This window comes from Sturnira hondurensis, unplaced genomic scaffold (genome assembly GCF_014824575.4).
Source record: "Sturnira hondurensis isolate 20B ecotype Veracruz unplaced genomic scaffold, ASM1482457v3 Scaffold0008782, whole genome shotgun sequence".
NCBI lineage: Eukaryota > Metazoa > Chordata > Mammalia > Chiroptera > Phyllostomidae > Sturnira > Sturnira hondurensis.
In genome coordinates this window covers 6,359,601-6,384,844 of record NW_028081413.1, presented here as the reverse complement: position 1 = coordinate 6,384,844, position 25,244 = coordinate 6,359,601, and the positions used below count along the sequence as shown (strand labels likewise).

Here is a 25,244-nt window from a genome sequence, read left to right as displayed (position 1 = left end):
TGGTTGCTCTGAGTAGGTGTGCGATGCTGTTCTATTCTGCGCCCACAGCTGAATGTGACATTCTAACAACTGACCCACAAAACTTTTTTCAGTGGTTGATTCTGCCTGCAAATTCCTTCCTGTAAAACTCACCAGAGAATATCCTCTATTTCTTCTTTAAGATTTGTAATTTCTAATAACCTGAAATATAAACAGTTTTACGTGGCAATTTGTTTTGGTTTTTTTTAACTTGGCAATTTGCATCAAATTCTAAATGGTATGTTGAATTTCATTAGTCTCAGGCAAGTAATTTTTCAGAAAGTTATCTTTAATGTCTATGCTAAATAAATAACATATACACACAAGACAAAACCACCATTGGCTTTTAGAAAAATCCAAAGTACAAGAATCCAAGGAAAATGTGGAGGTGGATCAACTCTTTCAAAGTCTAGAATCGAGCATCTGCATATAAGAAATCACCGTGATTAATTTTTCAAGCTTAGTTATTCCTCATTTTTAAATTCTACATGGGACAAAACATACAAATGTATCTGTGCAAATTAACTTTAAAAAATACAGTATGGCTTACAAGTCACCATTTGTTCCTGCAGCGTCATACTCCATAGGCACACCTGAGTCACTGCTCCATTTAGCCATTTCTCTGCAGTGACGCCCTGTACGCATCTATGGGCAACAGAAACCCAACTACTTAGTCCCAAAGAGGAATAAAGGATTAAGATACTATTGAAACAAGTTAATTTCTAGGTGTTTGGGTAAGGGCAATAAACATTAATGTAATTCAAGAAAGAAGATTTGTGCCCTGGCCAGTGTGGCTCAGTTGGTTGGAGCATTGTCCTATAAACTGTAAGGTTGTGGGTTTGACGCCCAGTCAGAGCCTAAGCCTGGGCTGTGGATTCCATCCCATTGAAGCTCATACAAGAGGCAGCCTATCAATGTCTCCTTCTCTCCCTCTCTATAAAATCAATAAGCATGTCCTCAGGTGAGGATTAAAAAAAGAGAAAGATTTGCAAGGCTTATCTATTTATTCCCTTTATAGTTAGAAATGCCTTGTAAAAACATTAAGTAACTTAGGAGGAATAACAGGAAATAGACACAATTCATTCTACTCTTCCTATCACACTTAATAAAATTCATGCAATTTAAAAAACCCAATTTTTTATAAACCCAGTCAACAATTTCTTTTTAAAATGTAACCTGTTTTAGGAGATCATAATAAAATTAAAGTTTTAAATATTGCCATAATCAAGGAAAATAAAGTAGTCATTCATACAAACACAAGAATGTAAATTGCTTGTGCAGTGAAATAAAAAATCTGGCCCTGGCTGGTGTGGCTCAGTGGACTGAGTGTCTGCCTGCAAACAAAGGGTCACCAGTTCAAATCCCAGCCAGGGTACATGCCTGGGTTGCAGGCCAGTTCCCCAGGTGGGGGCACGCAAGAGGCAACTGCACACTGATTTTTCTCTCCCTCTTTCTTCCTCCCCACCCCCTCTATAAATAAATAAAATCTTTAAAAAATAAATCTATCATGCATCATCCTGAGCTACAAATTGACATGTAGATTACCTTACAAGCACATCACTAACAGCTGATTTTATTTACATTAATGACAAGCATAACATTCACCAATTACAAGTCTACAGGTTTACTTGTTGGTAGTAGTTGAACTTTTCCTAAAGGATTTTTGGGAGAACCTTTATATGAGACCCTTTCTTTTTCTGACAGTTTCCTGAGGACCCTGTCATTTATTCCACAAGAAAAGCCCACACTATTATTTACAACAGGTTTTAATACATCATGATTCGTCAGATCCTCCAAGGGAACCTTAATCTGGCCATCAGATATCACTTTCTCTGTATAAACTCTGGTTGACCCAAGGAAAACATGCATGGAGTTCCTCTTCATCTGTGGGAAAGATTTAGAAGTTAATTCCATGCTTGATTTTGAAACTGCCTCAACACTTGACTGCTCCCGTGATACAGACTTCCATTCTCTTGGACCTGCTTGAATACACGAAATCAAGGAATCTTTTGACGTACTTTCTACACAAGAGGAAAAAGCACCCTCACAGCTCACTGCTTTAACCAGAGGAGCGGCATCATCATGATGAGCTGATTTATGCCTTACAGGTTGTCTGTTAGGCTCTAACAAAGAAGTAATTCTTCGGACAGACTGACGGACAGGCGTGCGCTGCAACTTCAGAGGTGATTTAACTTTTGTCCTACTTGGCTCATTTAAAGAGAGCTTGTTAAACCACTGTATGTGGTCTGAAACCTTTCCCGGCTCTGCTACTTGAACACCTTTATAAACTGCTGTGTCACGTGTTTCCACCAGTGGGAGCTGTTTAACCACTCTCCCGGGCCTGGCTTTTGACACTTTGGTTATACTGTACGCAATCTGCTCTGAGGAAGAGGTGTGAGCTGCATCCTCTCTAGAAGCTGTGCATTTTGGTAAGTTCTCTTCCATCCTAGTCTCCTCCTTCAATTTTGTATTTAGTTCATCCCTTGGGCACTGTTGTGTTCTTATTTGTTCACCACTAGGCAATTCTTGCTTCCTTAAATAATCATTTGGCATATCTGAATGAATGTTTCCGTCATGTTCCACCTTCACCTCAGTTGAGTAACATTTTACAGTTGCTTCTCTACCTAAACTTTGAGTTTCATGTAGTGAAAAGTCTCTTTCTGAAACACTGTTTTCACTTTTACTAGTGTGGTGTTCACTTGATTCTATCACAGTCAAATCATTAGTTTTAAAGAGAGTTTTCCCTGGGCTATCTGCTATAGAAGGTGTTTCATTTAATTTTTCTTTCCCCATATCAGTTATTGATGACTGCCTGTGATTGATCAATGTATTAAGATTACTTCCAGATTCAGAAAATGCTTTCTGAATTTTCACCAAAGTCTCTGTACTCAAATTATTTTCATCCCCACTAAGAGAGCCTGCGGTTACGTTGTTATTATGCTTATTGTGTGCATCAGAAGGGGTCAGTTCACATATATTAATAGATGACTTTTCCATCATAATATCAGGCTCCAAAGAGTAGTTTTCCACTTCAAGACTTCCCTCTATCAGAGAAGCTCTGTTTGCTTCTATTTCTTGAAAACTTGAATGACTAGGTCCTGTCCAAGACATTCGGTAGCACGTTCCATCTGGTTGCTCTGGAGTTAGTAAGTTTTCCTCAGACTTACTGATCTGTTTTGAACCTAAAATAAAGCAGTTCAGGGTTTTTAATAATTTATATTTGACCTAGTTTTGAAATATTATTCAAATACATGGTAAATAAAGGTACTAAGCACTTCATTAAAACAAATTACAGATTTGTGGTAAAAGAAGTAATTTTTAAATGTCAAACATTTTCATATTTTAAGCATCCTCCAATAATAGTTCACAAAATATACACTGCCAATTCAGGTATTTTTATTCAAACATGAATATCAAATTTCTAGAATAGTAAATTACTTAATGCATTTTATCGTTAACAAAGCAACTAAAGGTTATATATCAATTTTATTTCAATAAAATTGGAATTCCTTTTTAAAAACAACTAAAAAGTACGCCTTTTGAATAAAACTCTAACAATATCATGTAAATGTACCTTTACCTTTCTTTGTTAATCTTTCTTCAATATCTGGGCTAAAAAGAAGACCTGTTTTTACATATTCAATCCTATTTTTTAAACTTTGTTGATTTGCAAGTCTTCGACCAACATTTTCATGTCTACTGACACCAGAACACCCATTCTGCACAGGCAAAAAGAAATTAAAAGTTTTGGTTAAAAAAAATAAACCAGTTGATTTTCCAAATATTAAGACAATTTAAAATTTTAGTTATCAAAATCCTCTATAGTCAATTAAAAATAATACATATGATCAAGAAACAATTTTATAGCAAACACAAATATATTTTTGTTTACATGCTGATAAGTTGTAAGTATTTGACTTGGCTGTCAGTTGATTTTATTATCCAAAATGAAAAATAACCTCACATATTCATTAAGTTAAAAAATAATGTATGGTATGTTGAATCTGTGCCAAGGCCTATTCACAAAAGTGAAGAAAAAAGAAAAACAAATGTAACCCAAGCCCAAAATCTTACCTTCATGGAATTTATATGCTAAGTGGAGAGATTAAGACCAGAACAAAATGAGCAATTACACTGTATAATATAAAACAGGGCTCTCCAACCCCCAGCTGCAGACCAGTAATGGCCTGTTAGAAACTCACATCATGAGTAAAGCCCACATGAGCTCCGCCTGCTTCGCCCCTCCCCCACTGGTCCCTGGTGCCAAATAGGTTGGGGATTGCTGATATAAAAGATAAAAATTGCTACGGAAAGTAGTAAAGTAGGGTAATAAGAATATGAAGTGATAAAAAGTAGGGGTACAACTTTAAACATAGTGATCATAAGATGATGATTTGTGAGTAAAGAAAAATGTGGATGAAAGTCATGAACGTATAAGAGGGAAAACATTCTGGGGACAGAAAGCTGCCAGTGCAGCCTCTAAGGCTGAAGCCAGGTCTGGCATATTTGACAAGGAGGCAAGAATGGGTGCAGCCGACTGAGCAAGGGGCAGCGGCTGGAGGGGAGCTTGGAGAGGGGGCTAAGGACAGGCCAGGGGCAGGGCTGCAGTTGATGGAAGAAATTTTTTTCCAGAGTGAAATGAAGAGTCACTGGAGGGTTCTGAACAAAAAAGTGACATGACTTCACTTGAGTTTTAAAAGGATAATTTTCGCTAGCGTACTGCAGCAAGGTACAAGCAAATAGATCTACTAGTAGGAACTTAGTGAGTAATCCAAGTTTGAGACAATAGGACTTAGAGAAAGTTAAAAACGTAGTACTGCTGAGAATTGGTCTGAACATACTTGGAAAACAAAAGTTAGATAGGATTCCCTAATGGTAGAGGCGGGACATGCAAGAGAAAGTGGTAAGTCAAGAATGCCTGCATGGTTTTTGACCATAACGGAGGCAATGAAGACTGCAGGTAGAAGTGTGGTTGGGGGCAGGGGGAGGAGCAGAGAAATAGAGGCAGTGAAGAAATGCATCTTAGAGCTCTATTTGGGACAGGTTACACTCGAGATGTCTACTGGACCAACATCCAAGTAGGGAGGTCAAGTAGGCAGACATTAAGAAACAACCAACTTGTTTGGGAGAACATTCTGGGCTGGAGATAGAAACTTAGAGATCTGAAGTACATATGTGATATTTAAAACTGGTGATCACCTTTGAGTGAGTGGAGAGAGAAAAAAGAGAAGTCCAGGGATGAACCTTTGCGCACTCCAATGCAAAGAAATTAGAAAAGTAAAGAACAAAGGAAGAAATCATGAGAGTGAACTGTCCTTGAAGCAAGGAAAGTACATTCAAGAGGAGAAGTGATCAGTGAGGACAAATGTGGCTGGCAGGTGGAGTCAATCAAGGACTGTTATTTGTCCAGTGGTGATGAAATCATGGGTGACCTGGATGAGAACAGTCACCATTAGTGCTGGGGACGAAAGCCTCACTGAAACTGGTTGAAGCAGAGCAGATAAGGAGGCTTGGACATATGCAAGTGTAAGAGGTTGTATACAGAGGCCTAGAGAATGAGAAAGTTGCTGGAGGAAAAGCAGGGTTGAGAGGGTCTTTTAGCATCAAATGTATGGCTTTATGCTAAGATGAACATCAATGAAATAGTGAAAGGCAACTTACTACATCTTTGCTACTTCTCCCCAGACTAAATTTCAAACGAAGAGATCTTCGAACTTTTTCTGTACGACTGATTTTAGGAGAGAAGCAGCCTGCTTTTTCTGATTCCACCCTAAAAAAGTGGAATTAAAAAATATCAGCTTATAGCACACAAACTGGAGAAATTTTTGCAAAAGGAAATTTAAGAATGTCCACAGCAAATCATATTGCTAGTAATTCAAGAGATAATTTTCTAAAATCAGTTAAGCTTTGACATACCACATGAGCACACTGTATCTGCATGCAAACATGATTTTTCCTATCTATCACAAGAGTTCGTCACTTATAAACCAGAACCATTAGAATAAACTAGCTTTTTAAATAACCAGAAATTTAAAATTAACCCACAAGAACATGAAATAGGATTTTAAGCCAGCAAATGACTCAAATTAGGGATCTTTCCCTGGAGGATACATAAAGCGCACCTGAGTATTACAACTACAAAGGCAGAGAAAAAATTTTAAATTATAATTCCTGGGGAAAAGACAAGATATTTCATTACCTTATTTTTGGGATTATAAGATGCACCCCCGCCCCCACCCCCCGCACCTCTACCCCTGCAATTTGGGAGGAAAATGGCAGGTGCACCTTATAGTCCATATGTAGCTTTACATTTACATTGGTGAAATATTATGTTATTTATGTGAGTAAATAGTTTATCACATTTTTTATATGAATTTTTTTGCCTATTTTCCTCCTCTAACACCTAGGTGCATCTTATGGTCCAAAAATAGGGGTAACTATCTACACTAAATATTTATCCAATAAAAACATAATATTCTGGATAAATTACCTGCAAACTGTTTTGCTTGCAATCCTTTTACTTCGCCTTGGTGCATCCGTGTTGATCAAATGATTTCCACTGATGGCCACAGGAGAGACGGAACTCTGAGATGACTCTTCTGGGCTTGTATCAAGGTGAACTATAAAAATAAACACATGTAATATACCACACATACTTATTTTCTTTTTCAAAGTATAAACTATTGTTAATAGCAATTATACTTAAAGTCTTAATTTCGACCCCTAAGCCACAATAAAAATTATATAACTCCTGCTTCAAAATTTCAGGGGCCAAATAACCCAACTCAACTAAAAAAAAAGAGGTGTCAATTTTCTACTTTTCAGATGCCAGTGAAAGGTCTCATTAACCACTGCTTTCACATTGGAACTGTGCTGTACACTCACTCGTTTAGGAATACAAGGGAGGCCTCGGCACTGCTGGGGAACGGAGAAGAAGCAAGCTTTAGACTTGATAGACTTGACAGATAGCTTGAGTTTGTTCCACTACTTACTACAGAGCTTTAAGCTCTGAACATGGATTTTTATGGCACATAGAACTATTACTGTAATGTACATAAAATGTCCAGCACAGTACTCGATACATAACACCAAAATCTAAGTATCAAGTATGTACCTGCTAACCAACTGCAGTCCATCTGACTCAAGTATAATTTGTCCAATATTTTTTGGCAAAAAACGATTTGTAACAAATACCTAATTACTTGGCTACTGCCATGTTCCATGCTTAAAACTGCTGGTTACAAGTTATTTGAAACTATATCATGAAACTGACTACAGTAGAATAGTTATGAACAAAAGTTCCCTATACATTTGACTTACATTTGAATCACTCCCAGGTATGCTCCACAAACATGAACCCTCTTATCACTGGAATCAATAAAGAATTCACACGGGTCCCCAGAGACACCCATGCTTTAATAACCATTTAATAACTGTAGCCCTGGCTGGCGTGGCTCAGTGGATTGAGGGCTGGCCTGTGAACCAAAGTGTCACTAATTCAGTTCCCAGCCGGGGCACATGCCTGGGTTGCAGGCCTGGTTCCTAGTATGGGGCGTGTGAGAGGCAACCACACATTGATGTTTTGCTCCCTTTTTTCTTTTCTCCCCTCTCTCTAAAACTATATAAATAAAATCTTTTAAAATATCTAGAAAAAAATAACTGTAATAACAATTGCAGTGATTTTTGGGTGCTTTTGACTAAAGAAATTTTGGAGGCCAATATAGCATATCCAATGTGACACAGGTAGCTTCATTCTAAGGCTGCAGTGATCACAAGCAGGCATGGCCAGAAGACATGGCATCGTGCAAAGTTACCACATATATATGAAAGAAATTTTGTATCGGTACTCATGTGTTGGGAACCACCCTGCCTGGTTTCAGGAGCTGTAATCCCACCGACAGGTGAAAAGGCCCCACGGCTAAGGAACCTTCAGACCATAAGCCACTAAGGAGACAAAACTTATCCTCTCGGCAGGGGCACAGCCTCTGTCCCCTTTACCTCACCCTGCTTGGCCCCTGGAGGATGGCTGGATAGTCAATGATGGGTAAGATTCCTCAAGGAAGGAACCTAAGACAGGCAGTTGCATAGGGGCCATCAGGGAAGGACTTAGGGGATTATGGAGGAGGGACAAAAGACCCTCAGGCCTCCGCTTTATCATAGCCGAGTCCTCATTCTATCTGTAAAGAGTCTCCTAATCTCTTGGCTGCCTTGTCTTTTCCTCCTCCTGATTCAGGCCTTAAACAATGCCGAACTGGTGTGCAGCCTTGTGCCCAACCGGTGATTCCTGGTGGGAGGCGATCAGGCCTAAGAAAGAATGCATAAAGTCCTGTGAAGCCTGCTTTGGTAAGAATGCCCTCAATTTAAATGTTAAGGATCCAAGAACAAAATAAGTTTGTTTCCCAAGGTTTTATGGGTGATTGGTATCACCCTGTCTACCAGACCCTGACTCAAAAGGACCCCTGTGGTCCCAGAGATGTTATCTGTAAACCATACCTCCTGTCTTTGACATGCATCCCTATGCAAGTTAAACTCAAAGAAAGCTCATTGAGAGACAGGCTCAAGACCCTTCTCCTCTGAGGGACTGGTCAGCCTTTCCTCCCCAAGCAGATCATGTCTTGGTAGATTTATTCTCATTCACGGTGGCCCAGGGAAGCTCTGCAGGTGGAGCCTCCCACAATCATGGATTTTAAATTCATGTTGTTGCCTTCATACATTAAAAAACATATATATTGCAGATAGAACATATTAAATTATACCTGAGAAAGTAGGGTCAAAGAAAAATGTTGAGTTAAAATAGGATTACTATTGTTGAACTTTCTGACTTTTGTATTTAGAAAAAAATCCACTGATTAAGCCCTGGCCAGTGTAGCTCAGTTGGTTGGAGCACTTTCCCATAGACCAAAAGGTCACAGGTTCGATACCTGGTCAGGGCACATATCCAGGTTGCGGGTTAGATCCCTGGTTGGGGCACATACAAAAAAGCAGTGAGCCGATGTTTCTCTCTCTCTCTAAAAGCAATGAGAAAATCCCTGAGTAAGGATAAATAAACTATTTAAAATTAAAGACAATTTGCTGACTAAACAGGCTTATACTAATATTACAATTACACAAGAATGTTTAACCTATTTGGGGGGAACCTAGAGAAAAAGAATCAACAGGTTCATCCTTGAGGAAGATGCTATAATGCTAATAAGCAAAGGCTTCACATGTGCCATTTGGAAAAGCCCGCCGAAGTAGAAAAGGCTTTTTAAATGTAAGGAAAACATGAAGTTATTAAAAAGTTGAAGTCTTCAACCTCTGAACAATGAAAAGGCTACAGACGTGGCCTCAGAGTTCTTATCATTACACTTTAACGAACCGTGGAGAACCTATGAAAGACCAGAAAACAAACTGCTATTCTGTTTACTTTTTTAATAAAACAAACCAGGAAAATATAAACCTTTAGACTATAGAAACAAAAAAGAGGCTTTTGAGAGCTCATAACCAAGCTTATGAATTCAAAATGGAACTCTTAACTTTGTCAGAAACCAATAAAAATCTAAAAGAATCAGAGATCACTCACATTCTGACTACATGTGAGATAAATAGGAGATGGAGGACCCCAGGCTTAGTGATGGTTTCATTTCATTTTGGGTTGACTGTAAAGGTAATATGAGCCAACTGTAGTCTGCACATGCTAAAGAAGCCAATTCCACCTAGACCGCATTAACAAAAATCTGGTACTCAATCTGACATGGTTATATTTTTTTTCTGGAGGCTCTGGTTGGCCACAATAGGACCTTCTAGTGCATTTGGAAGAAAAGGGCTCGGCTGGTAAGGGATCTGGAAACCATGCTACGAGAACAGTATAAGCAAAGTGTTTTAAGCTTTTTATAAAAGCTAATCCGGCATAAAACATTAAAAATGTTGCTTTCCCTGCCCCCCAAAGTGCAATCCACAGTGGTTACTCCAATAATAACACCCTCACTCCGGATTCAGAGATGACCAAACTTCTGGCCACCTCAAGTCAACAGAGGACAGCAATATAGTTATTGCTCTAGATCCAGAAGTAACTAAAGTCAAGTTCAGGAATTTCAGTTACATCAAACCTGAACATCAGTGCTATCCATGGAAGCCCAAACTCCCACGTCCCTCCAAGGTATTTCTCACAACTTTCAGTGGGCATGGCCACAAAACACACACACATTGATCACACTGACCAGTGTCCATTCTAAAATGTAGAGATCTTGCCCTGACCAATGTGGCTCAGTAGGTTGGGCATTGTCCCACAAAGCGAAAGGTCACCAGTTCAATTTCTGGTCAGGGCACATGCCTGGGTTGCAGGGTTCTGTTCCCAGTTGGGCAACGCACGAGAGGCAACTGATCAATGTTTCTCACATCGATGTTTCTCTCCCTGCCTTCCCCTCTCTCTCAAAATAAATAAATAAATAAAATCTTTAGAAAATAAAATAAAATATAAATAAAGTTTAGGGGACTTTATAAAAATTCACATTTGATTAAAGAAAAAAAAAGAATTAAGCTCTGGTTTCTCAAGGGTGGCGTTAATGTGAAATAGCACTTTGCCCAGAATAAGCACTCATGTTAATATTTACAACTCAATTTGTAACTTACATTTGCTACCTGACACTGGTGTAGAACTGGTACTGAAGAGATTACTTGGCAGCAACTCAAAGTTAAAATTGTGCTTGATAGACTTCCTTTTCTTGCTTGAGAAGCCGTAAGAATCTACTGGCAGTTTACGCTTAGCATTTGGTGTAAGAATCACTGGTGACTCAGACAGCTGGGCTGGGAAAAAAAACAATTTATTATTTCTTCCACAGTTAACAAAATTAAAAATCTTTATAAACTTATTCTTACAAAGCTATTACCTACAGCTAAACAAAGAATGAGGTGATGTTTACATTATCAAATGTTATATAAAACTAAATTAATACCTGCAATTCCATAAAATATAGACAAGCTGCAAAGAGGCAAGATTTTTAGCACAGTATTAACTTAAACCAAATAGACTAAAAGTTGCGTGTAATTCATATTAAGGAATATTAGCAAAGGGAAGAAAATTATAATCAAGGAGTTCAAACAAAAAATGATCTAAATATTGTTTTTGCTTTTCATTTTAGCTGAGTATTAGTTAACTTATTTAATGTGGAAAACAAAACAAATGATTATATTGTCTGTTACTGGACTAAATAATTTCAGCCATAAGCCAACTAAGATTAAAAAAAATGGAACATACACTAATAAACTTCTGGCTCTAAAATAAAAATATGATTGAGTTATTTTCACATGTTCAATAACATCTAACTTACAAACAACAGAAAAGCATAATTTTGAAGACTATAGATGTAACAATAGACTAAAAGAAATTTTTACTTAAAATGTTGGCTTCATTATAGCCAATGTAATTAGCAAGACACTAACATATAATAGCATAGTATTACAGTATGGTATCCCCATTGAAAAGAATGAATTTGATTAAACCAAAATAATTCAGACATTTTCATTTAAATAAGTATGTATAATACCTACCGATTCTTTCTTGTTGAGGTGTAATAGAGGGTGTTCTGTTATATTTAAGTTTATTTAGTGCTCCACTGACAAAATCTGAAATGCAAGGCATACATAATCATATACTCAATGATAACTTGATATTTACCTATCTTTCACCAATACTTCATGTTGATATTTGTGGTCTTTTAGCATCTAGATTTGTATCAACTTACATGTTTTAAAGGCAACTTAAGGTTATTTAAAATGAATTATTTCAAAATAGAAAAAAACTAAGTGATATATTTTTATTCCATTCCACTTATACTCTCATATCTCTCAAAAAAAGATATATAATACTGAATGAAATGTAAAACAAATATTTGTGATGTGCAGAAAGGCATGGAAGAGGAAAGCATTACTTGTTGAGGAAGGTAGAAGGAAGTTGCAACAGGAGAGAAAGCTTTGCAAGATAAGTAAAACTTTGCCTGTGTTCTGAAGAGTTAGTAGGTGCTGATTCGGGCTAGGTGAATAGCATGTAAGTAGAACAGGATTTACGCATACTAGAAACCAGTAGGTCCATGTTGCTAGAGCAAACAGTGAGCAGTGAATGTGGTAAGAGATAAGCCTTCTATATTAGAAAGAACAGGGCCTGTTTGTCGTTTTGAAAAACTTGAACTTTTCCAAAGGCGAAGGAGAGCAAAACTGTCTGATCTGCATTTTAGAAAAATTACTCTGGCCGCAGTTTAAAAGACAGACCTAAGGCAGCAAGCTTCCGTGGAGGCAAGCAAACTAGCTGAGGGCTCTTCTAAGTATGTCAGTAAGTCATTAACCAAGTATGTAATTTGTACCTACAATGTGTCAAGCACCCGCCAGCATCAGAGATACAACAGTGACCAAACCAGACATAGTCTTTGCCTTTAGAGAACTTACTGAGAGAAACAAATAACAAATAGCCTAAGAAAATACTAAATGTATAATAACAAATGGATTAAGTGGTCTGAAGTTAAAATATGAAAACAGATTTATACTAGGGAGTCCAAGGTGTCTCTGAGGAAGTGATATTTGAAACCCCAAGGAAGAATGGAAACTAGCCAGACAAGAGATGAAGGTCTGAAGAGAGACAGGAACAGGGAGAATGGAGGCAGGAATACAGGTGTTTAGGAGATCAACATTATAAGGGTTGGTAAGTACTGAGATGTAAGGATGAGGAAAGTGTAAATACAGTATACTTTCTAAATATAAAATTCTGATTTTGATGACTGAGTAGACAAGAGTGCCACCAAAAGAAAAAGGAGATTATAAAAGGAAGAGTCAGACATGTCTCTGACACTGTGATGGGATATGAATCCATTTGCAGGAAAATCCAGGCTAGAGAAGTAGATTTGAGATTTGTCAGCCTAGAAATGGTAGTTTTTAAAAAGGACGATGAATGAGATCATTTTAAAAAGGGACAAAGAGTAAGAAGATCAAGTATGGAAGAATGGAACATTTAAGAGGTGGTCAGAAAAAACAAAATCCAAAAAAATGAGACAGAATAAATGGCTTACAGAGGTAGGGAAATCATGAAAACATAGCATTACAAAACAAAAACAAATAATGAAGAAAAAATATTAGGAAGGAAAGAAAACAGGCAAGTGGTCAAAGAAATTCTCAATAATGTAGGCCGAAAATATATACACTGAATTTAGCTACTAGGAAATTGTGATTGCAACAGGAATATTTTCATGCACAAATATGCCCCCTAATTTTCAGTCACAATGAAACACAAAAGTCTTCTAAATATGTAAATTTAACTGATTAATCACCAAGTATCACTCAAAATAGTTATTTAAATTCAAGCTCAGCTATAGCTCCCTTATGTATTGAGAAATCTTACATCCTCAGGTGAAATACGGACAAACCAGAGGACTGCAACTGACTCAGCCACAGGAGATAACAGACCAGCAAAATCAGGAGTGTGGAAAGACAAGCTGTTCCCTCCATAATCTGAAACCGTCCTGCCTGCCTAAGGGGCCACACTGAAAGCACAGAGCATCTCTCTCGAGAAAAAGAAAAGTGATGTCCTAATCCCCTCAATAGTCTCAGGAGCTCACTATTATGTACTTCAGGAAGTACCTCACTAAGAATGGCATCATATTAATTAAACCAGCTCAGCACTGCGTCACTGTCCACAAAAGACATTCGTTAGCACAAAGACCATGCAGAGGAGCATCCACACTCACATACATAAGCAAGAATGGGAAAATTATGAGAGACCAAATTCCTCTCACTTATTTTAAAAATTTGCTCATGGAATTCTGTATAGATTCTGGAACAGTGCAATTAGTGAGAATCATCATATCTAACATAAAATTAAGTTAGAGTAACTAACTCACATAATACACAGAAAAATAAACATTCTAGAGATTGGTTGCACAATGGGAATGTACTGAACACTACTGAAATGCACACTTAAAAATGGCTCAAATGGTAAATGTTGTTATAGTTTTCCACAATTTAAAAAGAAGGCAGACGATTCTTTAAAGCAATTGCAATCAGATTACACTGATGTTTCTGTGGCATTTGAAAGTCAGACGCAAAAAAAAAAAAAAAGAGGCGGCTAGCTATGCATAAAATAAACACTGATGGTCTAGAGCTCCTGAACAGTTTCAAGTTGCTAATAAAATTGATGTATTTTATGACACTTGACAAATGCTATCATAACCTGTTTGAATAAAGTACCTCTGAGTTTAAGACAAATGTAACTCAACTTACTGTATTTATTAGTAGTTTGTCTATTCAGTAAAAAAAACAAACAAACAAACAAAAACTCTGGATTGGATGCAATGATGTGTAAAACATGGTGTCTACCTTTAAAGAGCATTAAATACAATAGGTAAGAGTTACACACAATGAATAAATATAAAACCAGATGAAAACTATTAAAGTCTAGAATATTATAGAATGTCAAAGAAATTTCCATACTAAAAAAGGGAGGGGAAGCCTGCTTAACAAGACATTTAGGCTGAATTTTGACAACTGGATATAATTTGAACAGGAGTAGATGGAAGTAAAATCAATGAACAGTATATGCAAAAGAACAAAGTGTCTAGAAAACAGTATAAGAATGCAGTTTGACTACAGCATAGATTGCACAATGGAGAACAAGTACAAAGGCAGGCTAAAGCTGCCTTTAGTGCCAGGGTAAAACATCAGCACTCATCAGTGAAGGTTCCCGAAGGGGGTTAGTGTGAGATACCTGATTAGAGTGACACGTGGAGCACGTCAGCTCTGACAGCAATGGCGGAGCAGATTCAAGGAGGAGGCAGAGAAACCAAGGAGACACTTATAGAAAAGATGCAGTAAACACTGCAGGTAGAACCTTATAGAACCTGAAGACTGGGCAAATATAGATAGTAAGTAAGAGTTAGGCATCAATGGCTTAAAGCTTAAGTGATTAGAGAATGGCAGTGCTATTAGCAGAAAATTGAATTCAAATAGAATCAGTTTTAAAGAAGGTAAAAATGATGGTTTCAAAATGCTGACCTTCAACTACCAAGGGAAAGCAGAAGTGAGGGTATATATCTAGCAGTTCTTTACTGTGAAGAAGAACTGATGTGGTTAAACAAAAAAAATTGTCATTAAATAAAGAATTTGTATGAACTGTTAAAAAATAAGTAAAGCGGAGCTGAAATTTGCTAGACAACAGTGAAAGACAGAGATCCAGTGTGCATCTATTTAGATGAGAAACCCCAAACTATAGGAATGAAATCACAAAGGGAAGTAGGTAAAATAAAGACACTCAGGGCCTGAGAATAGCTACATTTGGGGTAGGAAGTTCAATGGGTTGAATCACAAACACTGGGACTTAAAGATTTAAGTCCCAGGGCTTGTGAATGTGACCACATTTGTAATTACAGCCTGTGCAGTTGTACTCATGTTTTGTTTCAGCCACCTAGTTTGTGGTACTTGGTTACAGTAGCCCTAGGAAACTGGTGCAGGAGGCATGAGAGAACCCTACAAAGGAAACAAACAAGAAATAGAAGGCAATGCCGTATGAACCAAAAGATTTAAAAACTAATGCACTAGTTAATCACAATTTGTTCCGATACTCAAAAATAAATTTCTAAGACAATTAGGGAAGGTGCGGTCACAGACTTCTTCATCAAGGAGATAAGAAGACTTATAATTAATTTCACCACAACAGCATTCTGGGTCTTTTTGATTCTTCCTTGGTAATGTTCATTATTTATTTCATATTCGTAACTGATTCATATCACTTTAAAATCATGATCTCACAACTGGATTATTGCCACACATTTGTGATTGTTCTCCCTTCCTCCAAGTCTCCATTCTCCACACCAGGTAACTTTCTAAAATATTTTAATCATGTTATGCCTGTACTCATAAGCCTTCAATGGTTCTCCAATGCCCAGCTTAATATTCTAATTCTTTAGTCTGACATTAAGCTCACCAAAATGTCATCTTAATAAATACTTCAATCAAGTCACACTGGTTGTTTTACGTAGTGATTACTTTTTCCTTACAAAAGTTTTTTCTCATAGCACCCTTCTCATCCAGAATAGAATACAAGTACTCTGACCCTCTACCTAATCCCCCTAGATTCTACCCATTCTTCAAGAAGGGACTTATCTGAAAAGTCCCTGACCATTATAGCCCTGGGAACTTTTCTCATTTGATCACATATGGTTTGTGCTAAGATCAAGCACTTAATATTAGATTATATTGTCATTTTTACTTTTCACATGTATATGGTCATATCTTTCCAACTATGCTGTAAAGCACCAAAAATGATATACCATGGCTTCTACTTCTTTATGTTCAAACACATTTCAAATAAAAGCAAACTGCTGTAGCTCCATAAAACAGACTGTTACTGCTACTTACTTCCCACACTTTGTCTTCGCTTTCTCTTATAGTCAATAGGAGTTTCATATTCGCCTTCTTCAAAGCCTTCCAGTGATGGAGTAGCACAGAGACCTTCAACACCCAACATAGCCGGTATCTTTTCCAAGATAAAATCAGGAACATGCCCTAATGGAAAATGTTCACAATAAGATCTTTCCTCTACTATTCCTTAAAATGCTTAAATAGGACATTCCAACTTTCTAATAGTTGTCTGCATAGTTCATGGAAGTGGGGAATCTCCCTCATTTAAACAAGTCCCATTACTTAATAATGCAACCACAGCGCTGGCTGGTGTGGCTCAGTGGATTGAGCGCAGGCCTGCAAACCAAAGGGTCACCAGTTTGATTCCCAGTCACGGTACATGCCTGGGTTGCAGGCCAGGTCCCCAGTTAGGGGCATACAAGAGGCAACCATACACTGGTTGCCTGACATGTCTCCCCCTCTCTTCCTTCCTTCTCCTCTAATAAATAAATAAATGAAATCTTAAAGAATAATAATGCAACTACATCTTACCAATATCTGATGCATAATCAATAAAAGTCTGCACTACTGCAGCCTGTAACCGTAGCTTTTTTTCTGTGTTGACAGACATCTTGTCATGTCCTCCACTTGTCTGAAGAAGGTTTGGTGCAAATATCACTGCAAGATTGCTGCTATCCATCTTATTCTCATTGGACCTTAAATTAAAAAAATAATTTATGAGATGGCACCAAAGGTAAAAATAAAGAGTTAAAATAATGTATTAAGTACATTTTGAAGATCTCTTACTTTACCAGTCAAGCACAAGATACATTACCTTTTATCTACCCATCTTAATAATCAGCTTGAAATAAGGCAACCAGAAATATACAGCTTAAATACATATATATCATAAAAATCATGCAAACCACAGAGTCCATCCTTTGTTTTTCCATACAAATTGAACATGTTTGATTTTCAAACCCATACACAGAAAATCTGAAGTATTAGAAGGCAGGGAGTTATGTCTACAACAATCAGGCTCACTGACAGGAGGGAAAAGACAAATTTGAAAAGCAAAACACAAACATTTTAAAAACACAGTAACCTGAAACCATTCAGTGAACAAAGAATCTTATAATCATCAATAAGCTACTAAGGCATTCATAATTTTCACTCTATGACAGAGAAGAAACAGTGAAATTGAAGTTTATTAACTATAAGAATCCAGCTGAGAAATTAAACTCATTCCCCAAGACTTTTGATTACGACTTACCTAAGAGAAACATTCCTGAGGAAGTTAAAGAAGTATCTTACTGTATCAACAGTGTGGTCAGGCATAAGACAGGAGAGTAACAACGTAGCTTCATTCTTTTGCTCTGTTCCTAACTCTTGAGCTTTAAAAAGTGCTTCATGCAAACCAGCTGGGAGAATGGGCTCTGGCAATTCCCTAAAAAACTGCTTAAGAAGTCCTGCAATATCACAAGGCAGTGCAGAGGACAGGCCACTGTCACCATGATCCAATTTATCCTGAAATAAATAAAATAGTCTTGAGCATTTGGGGGCTTAAGAGAACATTGCAAATAAAATATCCTTTCTTATACTCTAAAGAGATTTAGTAAATTTCTCTGAACTCTTGTTTTAATATATATCACTCCTTAATACATATCACTAAAAATAATAAAATTTAATGTTTTTTCAGATATAGGAGCAAGGATCATGAATGTGAAACTAAACTATTAAAGCAGTATATAAATAGCTTGATTGTAATGATCATTTCACAATGTAGATATAACTCAAAACATTAAGTTGTACATCTTAAATGTTTTTGTGAATTGTATCTCAAAACTGGGAAAAATATATAAATGATATACTCTCTTTTGGAAAAAAAGTTCTTTGCCATGAGAAAAGCTATTTGCAAATTCAATTTCTGTCAATAATTCATGTAATACTTCTAAATAGTTCAATTGTAAAAACCAAACCAAAAAGTGGTGCAAAAGAAAAATTACAGTTCAAAAATATGCTGACCTTTAGAGCTTTCAGACGAATAACAGATCCTGATTTCCTAAAAAGCCCTTCTGTATGAATATGCTCTTCTAGAGACGTGCAGGCATCCACGAGAAAACTGAAAGAAAGAAATCTTTTCAGGTAGCCAGGTAGACACACCTTCCTAAGTCCCACTGTTCTGCCAAAGGACATGGGCAAACCAGGCACTACACCTCTTTCAGAAGCTGAGGCCACAAATCTCTTTAATCTGCAATATCTTGCTTCCTAAATTCACCTCTAGGACCCACCTAACTACCTACGACAACTTCCGAGAACCCACTCAGCCCTACATCCTTCCCAGCCCTCCATTTTTCTGCTCCCACTAGAGCACAGGGTGTCTCTTGCACTGCCTCTACTACTCCACTTTGTCACACCCCAGCCTGTACTGCACCCTCTCCAATCGGACTCTCACCCCCATGACCAACAAAACGGCACCTGTCAGAGTCGCCCATGGCCTCTGCCTTGCCAAATCCATGGCCAATTCATTATCTTCATCTTGTTTGTCCTACCAGCATTTGACACACTTGACCACTCTTAGCTCATCTTGAAAATATTTTTTCCCTCTTCTGGCTTTCCTGCTGATTCCCTGACAGCTTATTCTCAAACTTCTTCTGTGGATCCTCTTCTTCTGCCAGCCCTCCACATTCTAGGATAACCCAGAGCTAGGCCTATGGCCTTCTTTTCTTCATTCTCTCTCCATGTGCGATCTTTCACAGCATACACAGCTTCAAGTATCTAGGATCTACTACATTTGCCCAAAAATAAGAGAAGGTTTTTTTTCCCATCACTCCCACATTACCTCTTAGAGAAGTCATATATGAGTCATATATGAGTCATATATCCCAGTTCTTACCATCTTTTTCATATTTAAAGGTGTGTGCTCNCCACATTCTAGGATAACCCAGAGCTAGGCCTATGGCCTTCTTTTCTTCATTCTCTCTCCATGTGCGATCTTTCACAGCATACACAGCTTCAAGTATCTAGGATCTACTACATTTGCCCAAAAATAAGAGAAGGTTTTTTTCCCCATCACTCCCACATTACCTCTTAGAGAAGTCATATATGAGTCATATATCCCAGTTCTTATCATCTTTTTCATATTTAAAGGTGTGTGCTCAATTTTTATATTGAACAATTTTTAACAATCAATTTAGCTTTAGATGCTTAGTTAACAGCTGGTATCATCAAATTATAATGGATGTCAGCTGTAAGCAACTGATAAAGTTGCACTGGCACACAATGGCTGAAAGCAGGAAAAGAAGTTACAACAAAGATGCAGTCATTATCACTGAGAATATGACTTTCTAATTCTAAATGTTGAAAATCATAAATAAACTTTTTGCAGATTATTTAAAAAGCAAAATAGTGGTTGTCTTCGTAAGTGGTTGCCTTCCGAAGACTGTGAATCTACACTTACAGGCTGAGGGAAAATATTCTAAGGCAGCAAGTGTTTAATAGATGCTTGTGGACAATGCACCAATTAAAAACCTAGTTTATGAGCGCGGACCTGTGAACCAGACGATTGCGGTTCGATTCCCAGTCAGGGCACATGCCTGGGTTGCAGGCCAGTTCCCTGCAGGCCAACTCCCAGCAGGGGACGCACGAAAGGCAACCGTACATTGATGTTTCTCTCCCTCTCTCCTTCCCTTCCCCTCGAAAGATAAATAAATAAAAAAATATTTAAAAAAAAACACCTAGTTTAATTGGAATACACTACCCAGAATAAACCCTACTTTGGACATAGGAAAACATAATTAGAAAGAGTTAAAATAGTTTCTTAATATGCATTTAAACTATTTTCTTAAGATGTAAGCTTTCCAGGTAATTTCTGATGTAGTTAGTTCAAAAGATTACTTATAAACAGTAAGCAACATAGAAAGGCTCAAGTTTTATATAATTTATATTCACAAATACTCTAACACCTCAGCATAATATTCCTTTATCCAGCAGTTCTAAAACACACAAAAATACCAGTGCTATAGTTGAATTGGTAAATTAGCATATTGCTGAGTATAATCAAAATTGGGTGGGGGGGGAATGGTATAGAAGTAAAAACTCCTGTGGATTGAGCACAAGCCTGCGAACCAGAGAATTGCGGTTTGATTCCCAGTCAGGGCACATGCCTGGGTTGCAGGCAGGTTCCCTGCAGGCTAGTTCCCAGAAGGGGATGCACAAAAGGCAACCATACATTGATGTTTCTCTCCCTCTCTCCTTCCCCTCTAAAGATAAATAAATAATCTTTTAAAAATTAAAAAAAAGAAGTAAAAACTCTAATTTGATATAACAAAAATAATTTGTGTTCTAGCACTTATTCATTACTAAACCTCAAAATTCAATCCTGGGAATGAGTACAAATTAAAAAGTTAAAACACATAAAAGTTTGAAAAAAATTTTTACATTACTATTGAGAAATGAAATCATGTGCTAGTTCAAAACAAATGTGTGAGTCAAATACCACTTTGAAATATTTATTCTTCATTTCAAACTTTACTTACCTTGGAATGTGTCCATATTCTGGTACAACCGAATGGGGCAATGCACTAAAAGGTACTCCAAATATTTTACCCTAAAATGACAAAATTTAGTTCCTCTAACACAAATATTGAGCATAATATAAGTTTTCTTAAACACTAGGCAAATTAAAAAACCCGGGGCAGGGGGAAGATAGCAGAAATGAACTATCAGTCCAGACAACAAAAGCAATTATTTTAAGCACATTTGGTGAAAAGTAACTATATTATGCTAGGTGCTGAGAGTACAGAGATGGTAAAAACAAAGTCAGTGCCCTCAAGGGATATGGTAAACTCCAAAGGTTTCCAATACCACCATAGAAAAATCAACCCAGTCAGTGCTTAGTCAGGAAATTCTTAAACAGACTTTGTCCCAAAACACTAACATTTCCCTCAAAGTACTACCTGTTCCTTCAGCAACCTTATAAATACTGACCACATTGAGTACCCTCAATTGTTAGGGTACTTCCTAACATTACAGCTGATTATCTTTTTCACATTCCATGGAAAAATGCTACTCAAACTATATTCTGAGATACTCAAGGCAGGGATTCTGCAAACATTTAATTCAAATTTCATTTAGCTACTTGGAAAATCATTTTAAACAGTCACATTGAAATGCATTACCCAATTATTCACATTTTAATACACTGAAGATTCTAAGAGTAAAGTTGTATATGTTGGGTAAGTCGCATGCTTGTACATACCTTGCCACTATGTTTGGGCAGGCACTCAAACTTAAAAATGTGTCACTGATTAAGAAGGTTGTAGCTTTTCACTAAACTGAAAATAATTAAAGCTTGTCTATGTCTACTTATACAAAATTAAATAAGTGGGTATACCTAATCCTACAAATGTTAATTTAGCTTAAATGTATCTGCTCTCCAAGCATGATCTTGAAGTGTTTATATAAGTTTTAAGAGCATCTTATTTATTTAACCTTATATTTACAATAAGAAACCATTCAGCATTGTTAATGACTCAACAGACTAACAAAATCTTACTAGTCCCTTTTCAAGCATCTGGCTCCATTTAATTGACAAATATAGAAAAGAAGGTGCAGTGCAGAGCTTAAGAGAGCAAGTTTCTAGAGGCAGGACTGCCAGATTTCAAATCCTGGCTCTTCCACTTATCATGTGACCTTGATCAAACTATCCTTTTCTATGCCTCAGCATCCTAACATAGGTCCTAAGTCATAGTTATATAAAGAATTAAAAGATGTAAAACATTCTTATCAGTGTCTGAGACAGAGTAAGCATTCAAAGAACATTTGCTACTGTTACGATTACCATTTCAAGGTGAACTTCTTTAAAAAGTGTTAGTATGGGCAACACCTTTTTTGGGTAAATCAAAAATTTTTTGACATTATGAAAGCAAATAAAATGCAAAAACAAATCAGATGCTGAAGGTGACTGTAAGTCTACAAATGTCATTCTACATAAGTAGAATTCAGGTGGGTTTTTTTCCCTTAAATCTCATTATCCTAATACTTGGCCTCAAAAGTAACAGGCTAAATTTAATCTAATAAAATGAAGAAAATGCTTCTTAAATTTTATGTATTGGAATATCATTTATAATACCACTGTTAAAAGATTTCTAGTACTTTTCTTAAAAAGCTCAAAACTATGAGCTAATCAACACCAAAGAACTAAAGAAATCTAGTTTTCAAACAATTACCTATCTTGTTAGATTCCATTGATATAACACTACAGTCTTCTGAATTTCTAATCAACACNTTCTTTAAAAAGTGTTAGTATGGGCAACACCTTTTTTGGGTAAATCAAAAATTTTTTGACATTATGAAAGCAAATAAAATGCAAAAACAAATCAGATGCTGAAGGTGACTGTAAGTCTACAAATGTCATTCTACATAAGTAGAATTCAGGTGGGTTTTTTTCCCTTAAATCTCATTATCCTAATACTTGGCCTCAAAAGTAATAGCTAAATTTAATCTAATAAAATGAAGAAAATGCTTCTTAAATTTTATGTATTGGAATATCATTTTGTAATACCACTGTTAAAAGATTTCTAGTACTTTTCAAACAATTACCTATCTTGTTAGATTCCATTGATATAACACTACAGTCTTCTGAATTTCTTTATCAGAACATGTTATTAGTGTTTCTAGCATGACTATCAGGATGCAGACCATTTATTAGCATCAGTTCAAGTGGCATGTCACAGGCATTGTGCTAATCCTATCCACAGATAGACCTTAATGTTTTCTAAACAACCCAAGAAGATATACCATCATTCCCACTTTCTAGAGTGGGGATCTGAAACTTAGGAAAATTAAACAAGAAGTCTAACATCACAGTGGGGGTAGAGCAGGATTCAAACACAGGTCTACCAGAACCTACAGACAAGCGTCAGTTTCTCTTAACAGATAAAAAAAATCCTTATACAAATTCTTTCATATACTTACAAAACCAACAATATTTGATATCTTGGAAAGCCAGTTTTACAACCAGAAAAAATGTTTCATTTTAAATATAAACAAATATGTTGCCATTAAGTTGCAAACAACAAAAACACTTTCTCCAGAATTTTTAAGAGGTATACAAATTATATTTGCTAGTAGTTTTCTTTTCCAGGTACTTACTATCTTTCAGAAAATAAACACTATTAAGTTAGTTTTATCAGTTTTCAGCTCTAATTTACTTAGAAAGCACCATGTAATTGGGCAAATAAGTTTAAAACAAAATGCTTTATATTCTATTTATGTTTCTTAATGAGATTCTTGAAGATGCAATAGAGAAAAATCTCATTCAAAATTCCCCTACCCTGACCACCTGAAATCAAAAGCTTTTTAATTATCCCTTCTGGCTTGTTATTTAAAAAAAAAAAATAGCTTTGTCTCAAAATATGATATAGTCAAGTTGCAACACTATTGTTGTTTGGGTTTTTTTTCCCCCAAACTGGTGAATACAGAGGTATTATCTGAAGCCTATTCCTAATGTTCTATCATACCACCTGATTCATTTAGAAGATGTACTAGTCCCTCTCGTCTCCTCTTCTCAAATCGTACTCTTCCGACAGTGGTGCAGTGTTTACCTCCCTTCTCATGTGCTATTTGTTCAAAACACAATAAATTGGCAATATCTGAAAATATTTTTAATTGTCACAAGTGGAAGGTGCTACTGGCATCTAGTGGATAGAAGTCAGAGATGCTGCTAAACATTCTACAGTACACAGGACAGCTAGATATGCCACCGCCCCCCGCCCCCCATTATCTAGCCCAAAATGTCAAGCTGCGGAGACTGAAAAATCCTGCAACTTTCTCTCGATGACCAAAAAATCAAAAATCCCTGTAAAAACTAAAAAATGTCATTTTTTAAATTTCAGCAGTTGGTCCTTCGGGTTGAACTAGACATACTTAACCACATTCTCTTTTGGATCCACGTAGAATGACCATTTTGGCATGCCCTGGTAACGACAGTACAGGAGATGTTCTTTTTTCCTAACCCAAATATTCCCCCCGGAACTTACCGCTATTTCCGTGGCTGCTGTTTCTTTCCTCTTGCGACTGCACTGCCCGCGGCCACCTTTGACCTTGATGCCATAGACAGCCCGAAGGTGCTGCAACAAGGCCAACCTCACCAGCCTCTTATTCCACATTCCGGATACGTCGCCCACTCTCCGAGGCAGGATCTGAGCCCTGAACCTCGTTCTCCACCAAGTCTCCCAATTTCCGAACACTCTCAGGTTTGCGCTCTGCTCCGCAGCGCTGCGGTCACGTCTGGTGTAGTTTCGGCCCCGGTCTCCAGCCACTTCCACTTCTTTTTCCTCTATCCGCTTCCACCAACCGTCTTCCCTTAACCCTTTGATCCAGCCACACCTCACCTTTCCTTCACTTACACCGACCTTCTTTCAACGACTCACACAGACCTTCCTTATCCTTTCGGCCACGCCCGTCACCAGCTTCTCCCCACTTTCAGCCCAAGAGCCCCTTTCCTGCAAACCTAACTTTGCCCTCGTCTCTCTGCTAAGTGTAACGACGACTGTTGTCGCCTCTCCTGTCCCGTCAGGGTCAACCGAGTGTGTTCTTCTGTCCCCACACCCGCGACCCCAGCCCAGCCGCCGGACCAGCCGGCTGCTGAAGCGTCTCTTCCAGTCCCGGTCCCCGCCCGGGCTGGTCACCACCGTCACCCCGTTTCACAGACTGCTCCTTCCCTCCCCCATTAGCCTGCCTGCGGCCCTCGGCCTGCACATCCCAGTGCGCTCACTGAAGCTCAAAAACTCTCCTCATGCCTCCGCCCCACCGCCTCCGCAGACAACCGGACCCACGGTAGCCGTCTCGGCCTCAGTTCGAGC

General features: G+C 37.5%; 1 protein-coding gene across 4 annotated transcripts; it reads right to left on the bottom strand.

Annotated features, from left to right (window-relative positions):
• Nucleotides 1-1,429: 1,429 nt before the first annotated feature.
• Nucleotides 1,430-25,242, bottom strand: ARHGAP11A (Rho GTPase activating protein 11A). 4 transcript variants are annotated; one of them, XM_037056132.1, is made up of 12 exons: nucleotides 24,420-25,242; nucleotides 20,916-20,986; nucleotides 18,403-18,499; nucleotides 17,651-17,904; nucleotides 16,930-17,093; nucleotides 16,396-16,542; nucleotides 11,548-11,622; nucleotides 10,639-10,803; nucleotides 6,509-6,638; nucleotides 5,680-5,788; nucleotides 3,593-3,737; nucleotides 1,430-3,200 (listed from the first exon to the last, which is right to left on the bottom strand). In XM_037056132.1, exons 1-12 carry the CDS (start codon nucleotides 24,546-24,548, stop codon nucleotides 1,627-1,629), a joined length of 3,060 nt encoding a protein of 1,019 aa, XP_036912027.1. In that variant the 5' UTR covers nucleotides 24,549-25,242; the 3' UTR covers nucleotides 1,430-1,626. The 4 variants fall into 4 exon arrangements, with proteins under 4 accessions (XP_036912027.1, XP_036912025.1, XP_036912026.1 ...); XM_037056130.1 differs by having other exon boundaries at nucleotides 1,431-3,200; nucleotides 10,630-10,803; XM_037056131.1 differs by having other exon boundaries at nucleotides 1,432-3,200; nucleotides 3,599-3,737; nucleotides 10,630-10,803.
• Between the last annotated feature and the right edge of the window lie 2 nt (nucleotides 25,243-25,244).